General features: G+C 35.8%; 1 protein-coding gene across 2 annotated transcripts in view; it reads right to left on the bottom strand.

The window, feature by feature from the left end:
• The window catches only part of LOC105217137 (uncharacterized), a 70,006-nt gene that overhangs the window by 26,056 nt on the left and 23,772 nt on the right, over positions 1-20,178 (bottom strand). For both annotated transcript variants that reach the window (XM_054230842.1, XM_011191995.3), the window contains exon 2: positions 7,716-9,200. In XM_054230842.1, the coding sequence (XP_054086817.1) occupies positions 7,716-8,948 (1,233 nt within the window). In that variant the 5' untranslated portion in view covers positions 8,949-9,200. The remainder of the gene's footprint in view (positions 1-7,715; positions 9,201-20,178) is intronic.

Here is a 20,178-nt window from a genome sequence, read left to right as displayed (position 1 = left end):
CAATGGTCCGTTTTTCGCTCACATATAATGCCTCAGGATACCAAGGATCACAGTTAAACAGCTTTTCTGTGTTGCAAACGATCGTTAGATAATATTGTAAGAGAGGGGCTTCAAGAAGTGCAAGATAATATATTTTTATACTCTCGCTCTCGTAGCGAGTAGTTTTGTTGACATACCGGTTGGTTGTAAGTCCTAAAACTAAACGAGTTAGATATAAGGTTATATATATCAAAATGATCAGGGTGACGAGAAAAGTTCAAATCCGGATGTCTGTCTGTCCGTCCGTCTGTCCGTCCGTCCGTGCAAGTTGTAACTTGAGTAAAAATTGAGATATCTTGATGAAACTTGGAAGACGTATTTCTTGGCACCATAAGACATCTTGGCATATGTTCGAAAATGGGCGTAATCGGACCACTGCCACGCCCACAAAATGGCGAAAACCGAAAACACTTAAAGTGCCATAACTAAGCTATAAATAAAGCTATGGAAGTAAAATTTGGCATGAAGGATCGCACTATGAAGGGGCATATGTGGATGTAATGTTTTTGGGGAAGTGGGCGTGGCCCCGCCCCCTACTAAGTTTTTTGTACATATCTCGCAAACTACTAAAGCTATGTCAAGGAAACTTTCTAGAGTCATTTATTTTAGGTTCTACCTTATACCAAATATAGAGGAAATCGGAATGCAACCACGCCCACCTCCCATAGAAAGGTCAGGTTGAAAACTACTAAAAGTGGGTTAAGTCACTAACGAAAAACGTCAGAAACACTAAATTTCACATAAGAAATGGCAGATGAAAACTGCACTCAGATTTTTTTACAAAATGGAAAATGGGCGTGGCGTCGCCCACTTATGGGTCAAAAACCATATCTCAGGAACTACTCGACTGATTTCCATGAAACTTGGTTTGTAATAGTTTCCTTACATCCCAATGATATGTTGAGAAAATAGGCCAAATCGCTTCACAACCACGCCTACTCCCTATATACCAGAACTTTGAAAACAATCTGAATCGTTTACTTTACAATATATAAAGTAAGCACTAGTGAAGATATCGGTGCAGAACTTTGCACAAATACTATGTTAATAGTGTGGCAGCCCCATTCTAAAAATCGCCGAAATCGGATCATAGGTTTTTAAGGCCCCATATATCGAACACGAGGACTTCGGTGCTTCTAACCTAATATTAGGGTTTCCAACTTTCAATGGACTTTATACAATATATATGACGAATATGTGGGTCAAATTTTGTATTATATAATATAAATAAAGTTAAATAAATAAATTGCGAAAGTATAAAATGTTCGGTTACACCCGAACTTAGCCCTACCTTACTTGTTAATAATTTATTTGTAAATATTTCCTAGTTTAAATCGATTTTGTTTAAAACTTACATCCGTGACTTGAATGAAGATTCACTTCTTAAAGCAGAAATGCATAGCTAACCGTCTCGAGGAAAAATATTGTCACAAGCACTTCGAAAGCCTGAAAGTTTTTTAAACCACCAGTAGATTCCAACATGCCTATAAGACAGTTGAATGGTTATTAGACGCGTAATTCTGAGGAAAAGACAAATTGCTTTGAAAATATACTAGAAAAGGTAGGTGAATCTAATTGCCCATAGATAAACTTGTTCTTTGGTTGCCAACTTTTCCCAATACCGCTAACGAGTCACTCATGTCTATTAAGACTTATACTTCTGAAATTAATAGGATCAGAAAAGAACTGAATCCAAAACAGGCGTCAGGACACCATAATATGACTCAAAAAATCTTAACACAGCCGCCTTCTTAAAGACCAATAAGTCTCTTACCCTATTTTCCTAAAATATCCGGAAAAGTTTTACAATCAAAAATGTTTCCTTTCCTCCACGAAAATAATATAATACCAACGCATCAAATCGATAAGTAAATAGAATTACTAAAGAAATCAGGAAAGCATTCGAGCACAGGGAGCACTGTTCAGCTATTTTCTAGATGTAGCTCAGGTGTTCGTAGTAAGGTCTGGCATGAAGGTCTTTTATGGAAGATCAAAAACATTTTAGCTTACGAATTGTATAAAACTTTGGAGTCATATTAAAAAAAAAAAAAAGAAATTTACAGTTAAAGTAGCAGATTTCATATCTGAAGAACAATAAAGGCGGGGGTTCCTCAGTGTAGTGTGATAGGCCAACTTTATACATTATATGTATATATAGCGGCCATTTCAACAGCTAATAACTTATTGATATCCACTATTGCGGATGGTACAGCTCTAGTAAGCCGTAACAAACGTTCCATCAGGGCAGCAATAGTATTAGAGGAGCACTTAACTTATGTCGAAGAATGGCTAGCCAACTGGCGCATAAATATTAAAGCAAAAATGCAAACATGTTACATTTTTTATAAGACCAGAAACTTGTCAGGTAATGAAAATCTTCACAAAGGTCTCCCTATGGCCAAGGAGAATATAGAGGACATCAGAAAAATATATGTATATGTACATCTAAACTCCGAGAACATTCAAACTCATTACCTAATGCCTTGGTACATTCCTGCAATCAGACACGCTTATAAAGTAGGAGAGTAGTTAAGCCTACTAGAGAGAAACGTTCTACTAAAACAGCAAAACCACATTCTTGAGCTGGTCCAGATTGAAATACATAGATTTTGGATTTTAAAACTTATTGTTAGGTTTTAAACTGCTAAGAACTACTGGATCAGTGTGTTTAGTAGGCTATATAATATGCGTTATTCTCTCGGTTGAGTAATTACTAGGCTGCCATAGAAGTCAAGAATAACAATGTTTAAGTGTTCCCACAACTTTTATGGGTTTTTTAGTTTTTAGTGATGGTGCTACTCTTCCGACGTCTACATTTGGAATACACCAAAGCGACCGATGACAAGTATGCGCTTATTTAATGTCGCGATGTTTTAGTATCGCTACGTTATTTAGTCGGAATCAATTGTTTTGAAAATTCCAAATTATACCAATTCTTCCTAGTATGTCTTATTAATAGAACCTTGGTGTGACATAATTTTAGTTTAATATACTAGCAAGAAACAATAAAATTTGCAAATTTACAAAACTGCCACTGCAAAGTAGATTTAAATTTGGACTAAAGCAAAAAAACAACAACTGCAAGGTATACTATAAATGAGTAGTTAAAATGTTAAATCCTACGTAAAAAGTGGAGATTTCATTACACTGGCTTCATTTAGTCTGCTATCAAAAGGGAACAACAACAAGAAATAATTGAAAATTATAAAAGTAGTTAACTAGTTGACCCAATTTGTGTGCCTATGCAAGCGCGCATGTTCGTACACATTCAAAGCATAGAAGCACGCAAGTTTAAGTGCTTGCTGCACACTTGCAACAACAACACTATCTCAAGTGTGGTGTGCGCACGAGTAGTAGCATTCACCGAAATGAGTATTAAGCGCGTGTGGGCGTTTCAAGTGGCCATTGTTCTCCGCACCATAGCGTAATTTCACTCATTTAATCTTCTAGGCCAACCGCAAAATTACGGCTTGAATATGTGTACGCACACGAAAACTTTCGAAAACATAGAGTATACTCGTACAAATTCCAAAGCACTCGCATATACGCGTCCAACCCACATACTCTCGTTGAGGTAGTCATATTCAAACAACAAATGAAATGAACGTTCAAATTTACCTTTTCACCTTACAGTTAATGCAAGTGTAGCTCTTGAGAACTTAATATTTGTCAGACAGTAAAACAACACCCACAGTTCGTATGCCATTGTCGCAATCAAATATACATACAAACACATGCGGCAATTGACTTAGCCATTGATGCAACGTGCTGAGTGCAGAAGGTGCTATTCTAAAGGTCTTAAGGGTCTTAAAGTACACGGTTGTTTTTGGCGTTGGCAGCAAGCCGATTTCACACTTACATCTCTCTTACTTACGGCATTTCAACATTTACAAAGAACATTATAAATACACTTACGGAAAGGCGGCAATCTTGTAGTAACAGCAGTGACATTTTGGGAAACGCTTTGGTGAAAGATTTTCGGGAATTCAAGGTGTTTTGCTTATATTTTTTTAGGCTATCACAATACCATCTAATTGAAAATATGTTGCGAAATAGATTTTTCAAATTGATGTGGATGCGGTCAGTAGAGGCAGGCAAAGTAGAAATTGGTGGAAATGCCTCGCAGTAATTTGTGATTTAATCCACACGCAATAGTAAACCTGGTCTAAAATCTGAGAAACAAAACTTGGAGGCGTTCAAAAAAATTATCACACTAAGGTTAGGCATGCATTGTTGTTGCTTTCACATTTTAAAATTTGACAAGAGAGCAGCACTCAAGAAAAAAAAATTTTCTAAGCTTGCGGACCCGTCTGGTTTTTGAAAATTATCTCTTTCAAATCCAATTTTAGATGACTCGTTCGAGAGTAACTTGCGAATGACGTCTGTGATATTTTACTTAAAGACCTGAATCGAAGCGAGATTGTCCGCATAGACTTTAGACTTTACATACCCTACAGGACAAAGTCTAACAGTGTGATATCACACGATCTTGGTGGTCCATCGACCGTCCCAAAACGTGAAATTATCTACTTACTGAAATTTTCGCTCAATAAATCCATAGATTGATGCGATGTGTGGGAAGTGGCGCCATCAGGCACGATAACGACTCACGCGTGATATGTCAACAAATTTAAGAAAATCCCAGTATTTGGATAACTCGTTAGAAAGATATGTCCAGACCGGTGCTAGTTTATTTTGAAACATTTTGTAGAATAAAAATGAACTTATTGAGAAAAATTGTTTCCCCGTTCTAAGTTTAAATTTTTCACTACACTGTCAGCTTGCCTCCCAAAGTGTTTCAATAAATTTCCTCACGTAATTTTGCGAAAAAGTATTATTTTTTTATTCATATAATTACTATATTATATTATTATTTAGTGAGCACTTTTACTCAGTTTTTTAGCCAGTAAAGAATCGTTGGCTAAATAAAGTACTTCAAAATATTGCGCTGACAAGTCCACAGCTTTGTAAACCATAGCAACTGTTTGCCTTGCGGCTCAAGTAACTGTCAGTTGAGCGTTTGACAAACTGACGTTTTACTATTTTCCAACCAATGTACACTATTATGTGTTTATACCTGAACATATTGTTGCCATAACCTGTTGGTGTTCAATTGCACCCAGCAACTAATGCAACAAGGCGCGTCTAACCGACACTTCTGACAGACATGAAACTAGTCGGGAATATATTAGTTTACAAATTCTCAATTGGAATAATTCGCAATTGGAATCACTCAAATATATAGAAACTAGTCCGAAAATAAACTAATGGATACCAGTAATAAAAGGGTTTATTAATGAGTTACTTCATTTGATCTGTAAGGTTTAATCTAGCTTAAAACAATTATTCTTTTTCACTGCAGAGTGTATGCAGCTGTAAATCAGTATTTTAATGCTCTTGATTTAGTCCTTAATGAAACTAGTGTTCTGTGTATATTTGCAATGACTAGTTAGATTAACGTTTCATACTAGTTTTAAACTCTAGCAGGATACATACAAATGTATAGCCAGCGGCCTCTCCTTCACCGAGAGCACTACTTCGGCTTGTAAATAGTGCGAAAGATGTGCCTTTTACATATTGCTTGACTGATTTTTAGCGCATTTGATATTCGTACGAATGGACCACGACTCTTGGCGGCAGTAACTCTGCAACTGCTCTTGGTAATCTTTCGCTTATTTGCAGTTAATTCACTTAATGGTGCGGCTAAATGAAAATGTGGTAGCATTAAAACTACATAAAAGAAGTTGGGTTCTTTTAGTGCATATTTTCAGATTTACCGCAAAAACAGATGTTTCTGCTATGAAGTGCGGAGAAATCACATGAATCTCAAGTAGCTATGCTCAAAGTAATATGTCCATTTTTAGATCTCTTAGATACTAAAAATCTATGTACTAAAAACATAACAGTAGATAAACTTCTGTGTTAATATTTTGAAACTGTTATATATATACTATCTATGTAGTCACCTGAATTGACAGTTGTGTCATATCCTTACAAAAGTATCTCTCAACGGTACTTTATAATTTTCTTCGCGTTGTTAAAGTACAAATTAAGCTAATGAAGTGCTTGCCATTTAATGATGCTGCCTCCCCCGCCGCCCTCTCCAACAGAAACTTTTCTGCATGCATCCCATTCGCGTAACAAAATCATTTAGCTTTAAAATCCATTTTCTTCTTTGTTGCTTCATTGTTTATTTTCTCTTTCCGTGCACTCTCACAGTGAAGTCGCTAATTTTTATTTTTTTGTTTTATTTTTCTGTTTCATTTGTGCGCTTTAATTACACTTGACTTGCTTAATTGGTGTAAGACTTCCGCTTTTTTCTTCTCTTTTCCGTCTCGTTTTCTATTTCCTTTGTCTTTTATTGCTTTATTTCCATTCACTTAATTCTATTCCTTAAATGCGTTTACAAATAAGTTTAACGGCAATTAACCATAAAAGGTCAGACTGCTGTTGCGCAGTTGTTGTTGTTATTATTTCCAATTTGTGGTTACAATCTTCTGCTGAATATACATTCATTAGATGTATATACATATGTATGTTGGTATGTGTAAATCACATTATTGGCACTTAATTAAAATTCAATTTGCAAAGACTTTGAACCATATTATTGTATTAGGAACGCTTTTCATATATGTACATATGTTTGTATGTATGTATATGTGCAACAACAGAAGGACATACATATAAGGTGCCATATAGCATACATTTTAATTAGAGCAAAAACAATGTTTATACTTTTGTTGTGATTTCTTAAAATTCGTGATCGAAGTAGTGTTATTAGTGGACAGATCAAAAACCACTTAAGACCAACAGGCAGCCTTGAATTCACTAAAGTCGCTTATTGTCTCATCGAAGATAGTGAAAGAATGCCTTGAGCTATTAATGAGATAATTTGACCATGTCACGATAAATCTGCAATGCGGTTCCAGGGCACAGTGAAATTCCGAGAAACTGTGAAGCGGATGTACTAGATACATTCCAATAAAGAGGGAACTTACATGCTATTGGCGACTTGTAGATATTTAATCGACAAATATGTCAAAGACTTAGCCGAGTCCGGGTTGAAAAAATTGCGGAATTGGTCAATAAACAGACAAATATGCCCTGAACGGCATAAGAGCCGCACATGCCGTTTATTGACATTCAAAAGAAACGACTTAAGAACTCTATTAGAATTTTTAGCAGGATAGGTAGGCATGGAGACATCATACAATGACTAATGCAGGAGCTGTCAAGAAGTAGAAGAGGAGCAGATAGTACAACATCTTCTAGAGGATGCAAGGATTTACACAGGAAATGGAATGCTTTGTCTCTATTTTCTTGACGATATCCTCTTAGTTGATTTAATAAAACTTGTTGAATTGAACATCTTTATCAAGACCACAGGATGTTTCAGAGAGGACATGGTGGTGTGAGGGGATTCTTGTCCCGGTGGAGTCACAATAGGCCTCCCAGCTATTGCACATACCCGGGAAAACCACAGAAATAAACTAAGGTAACATTGAGACAACCAAAACATGCTGTGAAAGGTTAGGTAATCTAAATATAAGGTATTTTTTTGGGGTATGTAAAAATAGGTTATAATTGGGTTGTAATCTTCTATAAAGTTCTCTAATACATAAACTTAGAACTCCAGTTATACCCAAGTAAGGTCTCATAGATGCAAATTCACTCACCCCAGTCACTTGGTCATTGAACGGTGGATGTTTGTCTGCCACATCAATCGGACAATCCGACGGACTGTCCTCAACGGCCGGAGATGTAGTGAAAACCTGTTGATTTGGTGCCTTTGGTGATGTGCTATTACTGTTTTGTAGCCGGTGATGATTAAAACGTTCATGCGGCGCACCACCAAAAATGAAAGGACCGCTCATATCATCAGTGACCGCGGGAATTGGAGGTGTCCAAGCCTGCTCTGCTAATGCCACCGGCTGTGGCTCAGAGAATGTGGCATTACGGCGAGTGCAAAAATCATCATCAAATCGTGACGATTTGCCCATATAATGTGATGGGGGTGCATAATGCACGGTGGACGGGAGACCATTACTACCACCGCTTAGACTGCCACTACCATTACCACCACTACCAATACCGCTAACATTGTAAGCGTTTCGCTCATAATAAGAGTAATCCGTCTCATTAATGTCACATCCTGTCTGTTGTATGCGATACTGGCTCGCATTTTGTTGTTGGTGGTGCACGTTATTCCCATATAAAATATGTTGCTGTGGCAACGGATCGAATACGAAATCATTAGACTTTGCCGAGGGTGAAGGGGGGCTGCCGTAAGGGTAACCTATGTGGGGACTACTACGTAAATGCTCCGTATATTGCTGTGACAAAATATCGAAATCGTTAAAGCCATGCAAACCCTTGGCGCTATCACGTTTCTGCTGCTGCACATACGGCGAGATATACGATTTCTGTTGCGGCAGCAATTGCGGTTTCCCCTCATGTTGCTGCTGCTGCTGATACTGCAGTTGTTGTTGTTGTTGATGTTGTTGTAGCTGCAAGTGACGTTGCGGTTGATTAAAGCCAGTCGACTTCTTAGTTTTCTTCGTTGCATTGCTACACAACAGCATTTTTGGCGGTTTCCTTTCACCCAACAGCGGACGCTGTGAATTGTTGCATGAATGACCGCGCTGCGTCATAATACCACTGCCAGCGGTGGCGCTCGAGTATAACGACATGTTGTCATCGTCATAAAAGTCGTCGCTATCCATACCGCCCGCAATATACGGATTATAGGTTAGCGACGAATGCTGTTGCGTCTGTTGTTGTTGCATAAATTGTATGTGTTGCTGTTGATGATGGTAGCTGGTGGCAGCCGTTTCGCTGGCAGGCGTAGCCGTTGTCATTGTCGGTATGGCGGCTGCGCTACTGAAGAATTTTGTGAGTTTTACAGTCATGTTGCCGCTGGGGAAGAATAAGGTCTGTTGCTATGACCGGCGTAGATGGAAATGTGGATGCTACCTCTGCTGTAGCTGCTGCCGGCACGTTTTCAATTAAAATCACTGTTGTACCGTTGAGTAGAATAATAATAATTACTATAGCAACTGTCTGGTTTCAGCTCTGGTTTTTATGCCGTTTTTTCGTACACTCTTTCAGTGCATTTCGTTGTAGTCGGTTATTCCGTGAACAGTTGCAAAGGTGGTGGCACACTGAAAATAAGATAAGGAATTAGAAATAAGTTAGTAGGTGCAGCTACAAGAAGGTGTATGTAATGTAAGACAAATTTTAAAAATAACAAATAATGCTTAATTATTTTATTTTACAAACAATTTTTATATTTTATGTATATTTTGTATATTTAATAAAAAATTTAAAAAAAAATATTTTAAAAAAATTTAAATTTGGAATTAAATTTTAGTTTCGGTGTAACACTGTTGCACTAATGCAAGTGCATTTAAATGCAAAGCGGATATTACCAAACTTCCCTCTGGTTGCCCGCTGCATACTTCTCTATGACACTTGATTGCATTTCCTTTGCAACAATATCTTTTACACCTTTGAAATAGAGAATTTCCATCTTTTCGTATTCTCGCATGTATACTTTATGCTTATGCTTTTCCCCTTTTCAAATTTGTTTAACAGACAATGTCGAGGAATAAGGTAAGCGTTTGAGCTGTACATATGATATAACATGTGTATATGTATGTAGATGTACTTAAGTATGAACGGAAGTGTCCGCTATTTACTTATTTATCTACAATTTTTTCATTATTCTTATTAACGGTATACTTTTATTATGTCCGGTATATTTTTTAAAGTTATCTAAAAAGGGCTTTAATCGAGGGAAATACACAATAATTTTCTTTCTTATAGGCATTTCAACGGATATACTTATATCATACCCACGCTTTGTCAGTTAAATAACTCATATTAAAACCTTCTTTGCTCATTTTTATGTTTCTATGATATTTACTTTATTATTAGTAGCTATGAAGTTTGTTTTTGTATTTTGTCTATTATTGCGCAGAGAAACGATAAATGAACGCAACCTATTTTGCGGATAACCGATTTCGAATCACTATGCGCAATATGGGACAGTTTAATTTAATAAATATACCTCACATACCAACGAATATACAAAGAGGTGAAATGCAATAACCAGATAATTGAACCATGATCAGTCCCAAAGGTGCTTATTATGTCATCTTTGCATAATTTATCAAATAACGCCCTTTTGAATCTCTTTCTTTTTATTTACATTAGAATAGGCAACTGAAGCTAATTAAGGGTCAAAAGGATGCATAATCCAAAACTAGCCACAATCTATCCATATTTTCCCTAGCCAACATAAGATATACTAGTTATTGAGCTAGAATACTAGATATCGAGAAGAGAGAGAAATAGGACGTAGGGAAAATACCGCAATTCATCAGTGACCGGAAGTTCTTACTTTTAGAGTAATAGTTAGGTCCTTCATTCTAAAACAGAATATACCTAGAAGCATTACCAAAAATTGCAGAAAGCCCCGTGCACGTTTTTAGCGAACTTTCTTTTCTCTTCTCATCCTAGACTAACAATGTAAAACTGGCTTCCCACACAGTATATAAAGTAATATATAATGCATGTGTTAAATTATTTTATTGCATAATATCCTTTGAGTTGTAAGTATTTACATTTTATGCATTGTTACTTAGTGTTCTAAAACACATGCATTCCACATTTTAACTGCCTCACAGAAGTCTTTGTTTTGGCCGTGGCTTGACTTTGCATAGTTTTAACTTTTTTGTGGATTTCCTTTTAGAATTTCGGACGTAAATTATCTGTAGACATTTGCACAACATGTTCAACAGCATATTCAACTTGTTGTTTGTTTAGTGAGAATTTCACATTGAAATAATTTCTTAGACTTTGCAAAGGTGTATTAGTTTGCATTGTTGCATTCTTTGTTCCTTCGCTTGTACTTCTTTATCTCATGCTTCGTTGGTGTTGCATTTTCATTTGCTATGTTTACTTCATTTATATGCAGCTGTGGTCGAAATAATAAGATCAAACAAAAATATTTACACTTAAAATCTCATCATGAAATATTGTGCCCTTTTCGCACAGGAATTAATTGATCAATTATTTTAATCAAATACTAATCGAGTTGAAATTGGAATGCAGATCCACGTGTTGTTGTCTGCGCTATAAATTTGGGTGTGTCAGCGGATGAAACTTTTCATCTTCTTAACAGCAAAAACAAAAACGTATAACAGCTCTTTAGTCTAATAGCCGGCTGTGCAAAACTCAAAAGGTGGTTTGTCAATTAAAATATTGTTTTGGTTGTGCGAATAGACTATTAGGTTATTAAGCGGGTTATTGTCATTTCATAGAGCATACAAATTTCGCTTCGCGTTCTATTAGTTATAATCTAGAGTTAATTAACTCCTGCAAGTGTTATTTTCAAGTGTGAGATTAAAAAATCTGACTAGTTCTTCACTTAAAAAGGAAGTTTTTTTAGTTCTGTTACAAAGAAACACCAAGAACTAGCATGTTGAAGTTTTGGGGAAAGTAACCAAAGAAGTATAGGGACACACTCCTTTTAGTTGCAAAAATGTTGTTAACTCTTACCCCACAAAGCTGAAGAAGTGGAATCGGTGGTTAAAGTTGGCCTCAATTGGGCTCTTAATAATTTAACCGCAACTGTTTATAGTGTCAATTGTTCGTTGAAAAGAGCAGATGCTTGCTGAAATACGCGGCTATAATTGGCGACGTTTCCAAAAAAATTATGAGCGCAAATAGCCGACAGTTGCTGTAGAGTAAACCTATTTTTTAAAACCACGACAGGGAAACTAGCACATTTTAGCAATGGAGTTACGACATAAAGTCCAGTGGTTTCATATCCTTGAATCAAGTGGCCAATTAATTATTTTAGCAGACATTATTATATATTCATTCGTCCATATATGGAAAAGTGAAACATTAATGTTTAACTCATACAAAAACCACAACTTATGTTGCAAGAAAATATACGAATTCATGTATTTCATATTTTTAAAATGGATTTTTTTATTTTAAACATTTTATACATACATATGTACATATAATTAACAGCATATATATGTATACATAATTCACACTCACACTCATATCTTGTTGGAATTATTGTTTTTTACAATTAACTATGGGTAAACAAATCTGGAATACCGTTATAAATGCGTGCTTATTTTTGTTTCGTTTTTTTTAGGTTTTTCGTATCTCAGGTGCACATCATTTTGACAGCTCAATGTTTGACGAAAACTAGTTGTTTAGTATGCAGCCAGCACTCACTGAATGCACACAATTTCCTCCCTCCCCAGTCCATAATAACTTCCCGTTTAATTTAACTTAAACTTAATACAACGAGTACGTATACACATATGCACATACACATATGTATGTTTGTGTGTGCGTATAACAAACGACATGCAACAGAAACAAGCTTAACCCTTTTAACAATTGAAAAACTTGACCTGTTCACTTTAAAGGCCCAGTGCAATGGCTGCCACATACATGCACATATATTGTATATATAAATGTGTATTCCCCGCCTTTCTGTATGCACCGCCAACACTAGAAAACCAGTTTCAACATACACCACAACAACCATTTATGCTGACATTCGCTACTTGCATAATTATGTACTCTTCATGTCTGCCATGTGAAATTTTTGAATTATTATTTTGTGCTAAGGCAACATGTTGCACAAGTGTGTAAAAGTTTCGTGTTCCTCTAACGGTTGTTGGTTATTATATAAAATTATCGGGACGATCAGACGATGCTCAAGATATTTTTATTCCAACAAACTTAAATTAAAACTCAAGTTTGACGCTGGCATATCAGACATATCAAGTGATTAAAAAAATATTTTTTGAATATTTTTTCGATATGAAATAAAATTTTGTATCATGAATTCCGTGTGAATGAAAACTTATATGCGAATTTCGGCATTCTGTCACAGATATTTTTGTTTTGATTTTTTGTTGATTCATATTGGGGCTACAAATGAAGATTCCTTTTATAAAGCCAATTGCGCGACTATTTTAGCATAAACGGTTAAATCGTCAAGATAAAAAAGTTCAGTGCTGGCTGGACTTGCGTTCACCACCAGGGAAAAGGATGTAATAATACAATAAAACAAGTTGAACGGACGCACATCAGGTAGCAACTAAACAATCTTGTACTCAACTTCAAGAACTTACTACTCCAAGAAATTTTGTGCCCATTCCAAAATGTACTTCATCTTTATTTTCTTTGTGAAAGATCTTTACTATGTATATCAGGATTTTCCACCAAAACCTTCAACTGTGTTTTGTTAATAGACCTTTGGTTTTTTAGACTTTTAGTTTTATGGCTGTTCTCCACAAGAGTGGAAAAGCACTCAGACTATAAGGACAGTCCTTTGCGAAGTCAGAAAAAACCCTAATTATATATTAAAACTCAAACAAAGCGCTGTGAACCAACTACAAATCTGCATAGGTTGTTTACTTCAACAGCCGCCAATTCGCGAGGATGTTCAAAAAGTGAGATCCGAGGAATTTTATTTTTAATCTTGGCTAGACGTGGCTTTCCATTAGGAAGGGTTGAGCGCCCTAGACAACTTACGATTTTCCTTGAGCCAGAAGGATCTTGTGAACCTTGCCCAGTTCAGCTGAAGCCCAACTGTCCAGTAGGTCACAAGGGCGTCGGTGCACGTACTTGATCACATTCCACTGCAGTTAAGACTGGCGCGCCTAACCTTTAATGATCATTAGCCTTACGTTATTACCTAATGTTCCTCTGTGGCCAAGCACCATACTAGTCTAATCGTGAATATCTAACTGGTATCGACTGAAAGTCAGGATAGAGATTTCTTTACTAGTCTCGGGCACAACGAGGATAAATTATGGTAGTATGACATTAAATAAAAAAAGAACAATAAAAATAATGAAATTAAATTAGTTAATAAAAAATAAAATAACAAGTAAGGAAAGGCTATGTTCGGGTGCAACCGAACATTTTGCACCCTCGCAATTTATTACTATATTTTTATTAAGATAACACACAATTTAACCCGTATATTCGGTATAAAGTCCAACAGGAAAACGAAAATCATCATATATGGTATATAGGCTGAGGTAATTCCTGAGCCGATTAAACTCATTTTCATCACCAGCACACATTATATCTAAGATTATATGCTCATTTAATTTGGCTAAGATATTTCATATATTACCCGATTTATAAGCTATTAAGCCCACCGTATATTTGAAACTGCTTTAATTAGGTATATGAGAGCTAGGGGAAGTAATGACCCGATTTTAAAAATTTCTGGTACAGAGACACACTATGAAAAGAAAAATATTTCCTCTGAATTAAATTAAGATATCTGAGAGATTTACCGATATTATCGGTGAAAAATTACCATAAGGCACTGTGTTCTTCGATATCCGGGGCATTGAATTTTTTCAATTGGACTTTATGCCAAAAATATAATGTTATCTTAATAAAAATATAGCAATAAATTGCGAGAGTATAAAATGTTAGCATTTCCTTACTTGTTTGGTTTACTTTTGAACGCAATACTATGATATATTTTTTTTCTGGCAATGCGATTAATGTTGACGTTTAACCTGGATCCAGATATGAGAGAATAGAACAAACACTATTTACTTTACAAAGATAGATTTAGATCTTTATATTACAAAGATAATTCAAACATGTAAAACTATGTAGAAAATATATATTATTTACATTGCTATATATGCATACATGCCACATTAAAATGAAAATTTAAGAAAAGCCGACGACCTGTGTAAACAATACGGCAGTATGCCTAACTATAGCTCATTACTTATTAAACACATTTTGGTTCTTATCAGTTCATGGTAGAGCTTTAACTTACCGAGCAACACTTTCAAAATTTCGTAAATAATCACCAGCAAGGAATCTCAACCTAAATTATAAACTACATACACACTAATTAATGTTATCTGTTAGCCGAGGAAATTATCGCTCACTCTACTCACAGAGCGAAGTTTCGACAGAAAATAAGGCGCTAAAATTATGGAGATATGTTGTTATAATAACACGTTGAGCCAGAAACAATAACAACAAAATTAAAGTTTATATGTCTGCCCTCATAATAAAACAGTTGACTCTGCCATTATCGGCTATTTTGCTTCGCCGGCCCTACACAGACGCAATGAAGTGAACAATAAGCGCTGCATTCGTCGCTATATTTTCTTTCATGCCAAGCGTTGCACCTTGATTAAATTCCCGGAATTATGTTATGTTTGAATGCTGTGCAGTGCAGTTGTCCATATATACTGGATGTAAATACATATGTACAATATAAATAAGCATGTGTGCGTCATACAATTGTAGGTATAGAGTGCGAAGATAGGTGAAAGAAGACTGCACAAAACTGAGGTTATACAAACTCAAATAGTAATTTTTAAGCAGTTTCACAGCATGAAATGCTCAGATTTCCACAATGCCAGAGCAAATTTCAACGCAAATCATTAGAAAGTAATGTTTTTTTCCTAACTAATTTCAGCTTATTCGATAAAATTTTAATGAGTTATAATTTAAATAAATTATAACAAAAATGAAATTTTACTTTCGTTTATAAAAATTACGTATTAAATGTATGGATAAAATATGAAAATATAAACGACAGTACGCTTCCCCGAGAAAGTTCTCCAAAGCACCCAAACAAACAAAATATTAGGGCAAAGACTGCACCTGTGCATGCAGTCATTACCAGGATTTCAACAATAGATTTAGAATATCATATTTAACATTTCTTTCTCTCCGATTTTCTTTTAAATTTGCAGTGAAAACAATTTAACTTTTATTAGGGAAAATATTTATTTTTTAATTATTTTTCTCCACAATTAAATACACACATGTACATACATATGTAAATATGTATGTATGTGTTTATAAAAAATGGTTGCTTGGGTAACAGAAAAATACTGTGTGAATTTGGTAAAAACAAATGGTATTTACAGCTTGTTCGTATAATGGCGAGAGAGCATTTTCCAGTACAACGGCTTCTTTATACGACATACATATGTATACACATATATACACTTGTAGTACGTATGAGCAGAGCTTCGCGACAGTAATCAATGGCGCATCGAAGCAAAGGCAATTCGTGAATTCACTGAAATGAAATTAATTAATTGGATGATTTTATACAATGAGCCAAATATCTATGCTCACATACCTACATACATATATAACTACAAAGAAATACATGTGTATGTTGAGAGTTCCAAAGTTGAATAAGTGAACCAGCAAGCGTTGGATTACAGCAAGTGAAGCCTGAAAATAAGATTTTCAGGTGATCAACAGCTGCAATACCTCAGATGATAACGCACAGACTTACATACGTAAGTAAAAAATCACAGCTGTTTTGTTAAATTAAATACGGATTATTGACAACAGCCAACAGGTTTCCAAGAAGCGTATGTGCCGCGCAGACAATAGAACAAAAGCGCTAGCTGCCAATGGAAAGGTGTAGAGCAGCAACAAGGAATACAAGTTCAGTCAAGAAAATGCAACACACTTTGATTGCGAATAGGTAGATGGCGAAAAGGTAAAAAGTATATAAAAACCGAATTCAAAAGAAACGAAGAAAAGAGACTGAAAATCACCAGCGGTTTGAAGTGTTAACTGCAGATAATGACAGCTGGAGTTATTTATTTCGCCTACAATAATACTCGATGTACATAGATTTGTAAAACTATTGAACATCAATGAATAGACTTGCAAACTGAGGAAAAAAAATTATTGGTTGGCGCTCAAATGTTGCATGACAGAGATGTAATTTAATGTATTTTATAAGATGTACCAGCCGAAGCTCTTTTGAATTTTAAACAATTGGAGCACAGACAAACAACTGGTTCCAGTTCCGGATCCGGATGAATACAATGCCGTTTCTAGATAATATTATCAGAAGTTGTTCAATGGGTGATGAAAAGTAGATTTTTTATAGCCTGAAACAAATACAGTAGAATCTCTCTTGGACGAACACTGACCGTCGAGTCACTTGTTCTAAAAATTTGACTTGGTGCATGAAAAAATGGTTGCTCAAGAGAGATGTCCGTCTAATAGAGGTGTCCGTTAGGAGAGGTTTCTCAATATACACTTCTGGTATGATTTATGCTAATAGCTTTATGTGGACTCAAATGGGAATGGGACGTGCGATTTCTTCAATCTATAGTTGTATACGAGCTGCAGAGCTAAATGGAGAAGGTACTATCTTCTATAAGAGTGTACAGCTGCTGACGTACGCCGATGATATTGATATCATCGGAAGCAACAACAGCGCCGTTTGTTCTGCTGTTTTCCAGACTTAATAAGGAAGCGAAGCGTATGGGTTTGGTGGTGAATGAGGACAAGACGAAATATCTCCTGTCATCAAACAAACAGTCAGCGCACTCGCGTCTTGGCTCCCACGTCACTGTTGACAGTCAAACCTTTGAAGTAGTAGATAGTTTCGTCTACTTGGGAACCAGCATTAACAACACCAACAATGTCACCCTCGAAATCCAACGCAGAATCACTGTTGCCAACAGCTCCTACTTTGGACTGAGTAAGCAATTGGAAAGTAAAGTTCTCTCTCGACGAACCAAAATCAAACTCTACAAGTCGCTTATTATTCCCGTCCTGATGTATGGCACTGAAGCGTGGACGATGACAACATCCGATCAGACGACTCTTAGGGTTTTCGAGAGAAAGGTTCTGCGCAAGATTTATGGTCCTCTTAACATTGGCAACGACGAATACCGCAGACGATGGAACGATGAGCTATACGATTTATACGACGACATTCCGATGGAAAGACCAAATTGAAAGTGTCCTAGCGTCAGTTGGTGTGTCCAGTTGGCGCCAAAAAGCAAAAAGGAGAAATGAGTGGTGCGCTCTGGTGGATTCGGCTATAATCGCTTAAAGCGGTTCCTACGCCAAATATATGTATTCATATATTATAACATACCTAATTTGCATTTTCAAGAATATAAACGTGAGTAAAGGACTACTTCAATTAAGTATCTATATGCTCTTCAGTGGAATACAACTCGCCAACTTTATTATCACATATCAAATTATTTACAAGAGAGCAACTTTCCAAGTTAGCAAGCAGAAAATGGCGAATCGAAGCGAATACCAGATGACAGTCTAAAAATTATAGCTAGCGCCCATATACATAATCATGCCTATATCTACAGTGCAAATATATGAACTCATATTCTTGCATAATCTTTAAACGCAAAAATCAACGCTACCTGATTCTACTATGAGTGAAATCCAATACCTTAACACATACAAACATTTGTACAATATATGTACATCTTTTATTGTTGATTTTCACAGCAGCTAAAATCTGCGAATACATACATATGTATGTGCTCAATACAAGCAGCCTTATGTGGTGAGGTGAAATGTACATTTTATGAATAAGAGCAGCTGGAAATGTTGAAAACCAGTTTCTATATTGCTTAATTTTTGGCAGTCGTTCATTAAAACATTTTAATCTCTATTTGTGTGTGTATTCCTTCTTCGATATTTGTATATACCCTAGAAAAACTGAACAATTAATCTTTAAAAGGAGTAAACGCCGATTACTCTCTCCACGTATAAATCATTTCAGAATGAATTAGTTTACAATTAGATATTAATTAGTCCCAAAGAATTTTTATATGGTGTAATTGGAAATTGATTAGTTATAAAATGTTAGAACATCTAGAAAATCTGACTTTCTGCTAAGAGCTAATTTAGTACATTCAGGGATTTTGGGTACAAGAGTAAAATTAATCTCTTCATAAGACATGCTCGAACAAAAGGGTAAAGAATTGGTTACAGATAGACATGTTGCCTTGCGATTAGTCGTGGTCACATCCAGGACTAGTCGCAATTGTTGCCGGGTATGTATATCTATTTATAAGTTTATATACATATATACTGAAGTATAAAACAATCTTTCGGCGAGTATTTTCAAGTAAAGAGTGGGAAATCTATTTCAAGTCGTCAGGACCAACAGAAATCAAAAACATCAAAGATCATCCCATATCATCTTTACAACTAATAAATAAATCTGCGATTTGTTTGTGCTTTATTACAATATAAACAAATATATTATGAGGAATTCAAGTTGAGGAAATACAGTTGTTTAAAATATAAAGCAGCTAATAACTGATTTAGAAGAGGAAGACGTATGTATGTTTTTCAATAAAAATGTGTTAAATATCTGTAAATTGCAGTTTAACAAATTGTTTTATTAAAAAATTGTTTAAGCCCATTCGGCAAATTCAAGTTATACGAGATCAAAATATTGTTGGTAATACTTGATTCATCGCCGTTCGCTTTGTTGAAATACGAAGATTATATTTGTTGGCTCCTTCCTGATGTTCTATCAATGCAATAAGTATTTTTGTGCCACTTAAATTGCAGCATAAAGGGACAGCGCCTGCTTCCTTGGCTATTTTTCTCACTACGCTTCACAGAGTATACATACATATACAGAGGTAGTCAAAATTATTTACAGATCGAACGTTTTTTACAAGTTTCACAGAAAAAGCTTTTGCTTGTTGTTGTCGCAGGGTAACCCCGCCCACAAATAGGTTTTTTGTACATATGTATCTTGCAAACCAATAAAGCTATGTAAACAAAACTTTCTGCAGTCAGTTCCCTTACGTACCACACCACAAGCTATAGGTGCCGGAGTTAAGGGTTCAGTACGTCGGCATACTGTCTCGCAAGTCCGACCTATTTGATAAAACTGATTGGGCGTGGTCCCGAAAGAGGTGTACCCTTAGCGGACAATGTGAATCGTGCATACTGTTAAAATACTTTGACAGTATCTTTGGAAGATTCCCCCTTCGGAAATAAAAAAAAAAACATGAAAATAGTTGAAATCGGATAATAACCACGCCCACCTCCCATACAAAGGTTGGGTTAAAAATTAGTAAAAGTGCGCTAACTCACTAACGGAAAACATCAAAAACACTAAATTTTACAGAAGAAATTCGGTATATAATATTTTCTTGACACCCTGATAACACATATCAAAAATGGGCAAAATCAGCTCACAACCACGACTATTTCCCGCATTACTCAATTTTGAATTCCATCTGATGCCTTCACTTTATAATATATACATACATAGAACCAATGAATATA

Source organism: Zeugodacus cucurbitae, chromosome 5 (assembly GCF_028554725.1).
Source record: "Zeugodacus cucurbitae isolate PBARC_wt_2022May chromosome 5, idZeuCucr1.2, whole genome shotgun sequence".
NCBI classification, from domain to species: Eukaryota; Metazoa; Arthropoda; class Insecta; order Diptera; family Tephritidae; genus Zeugodacus; species Zeugodacus cucurbitae.
The sequence above is the reverse complement of the archived record's forward strand: the minus strand, read 5'-3'. Positions and strand labels throughout refer to the sequence as shown.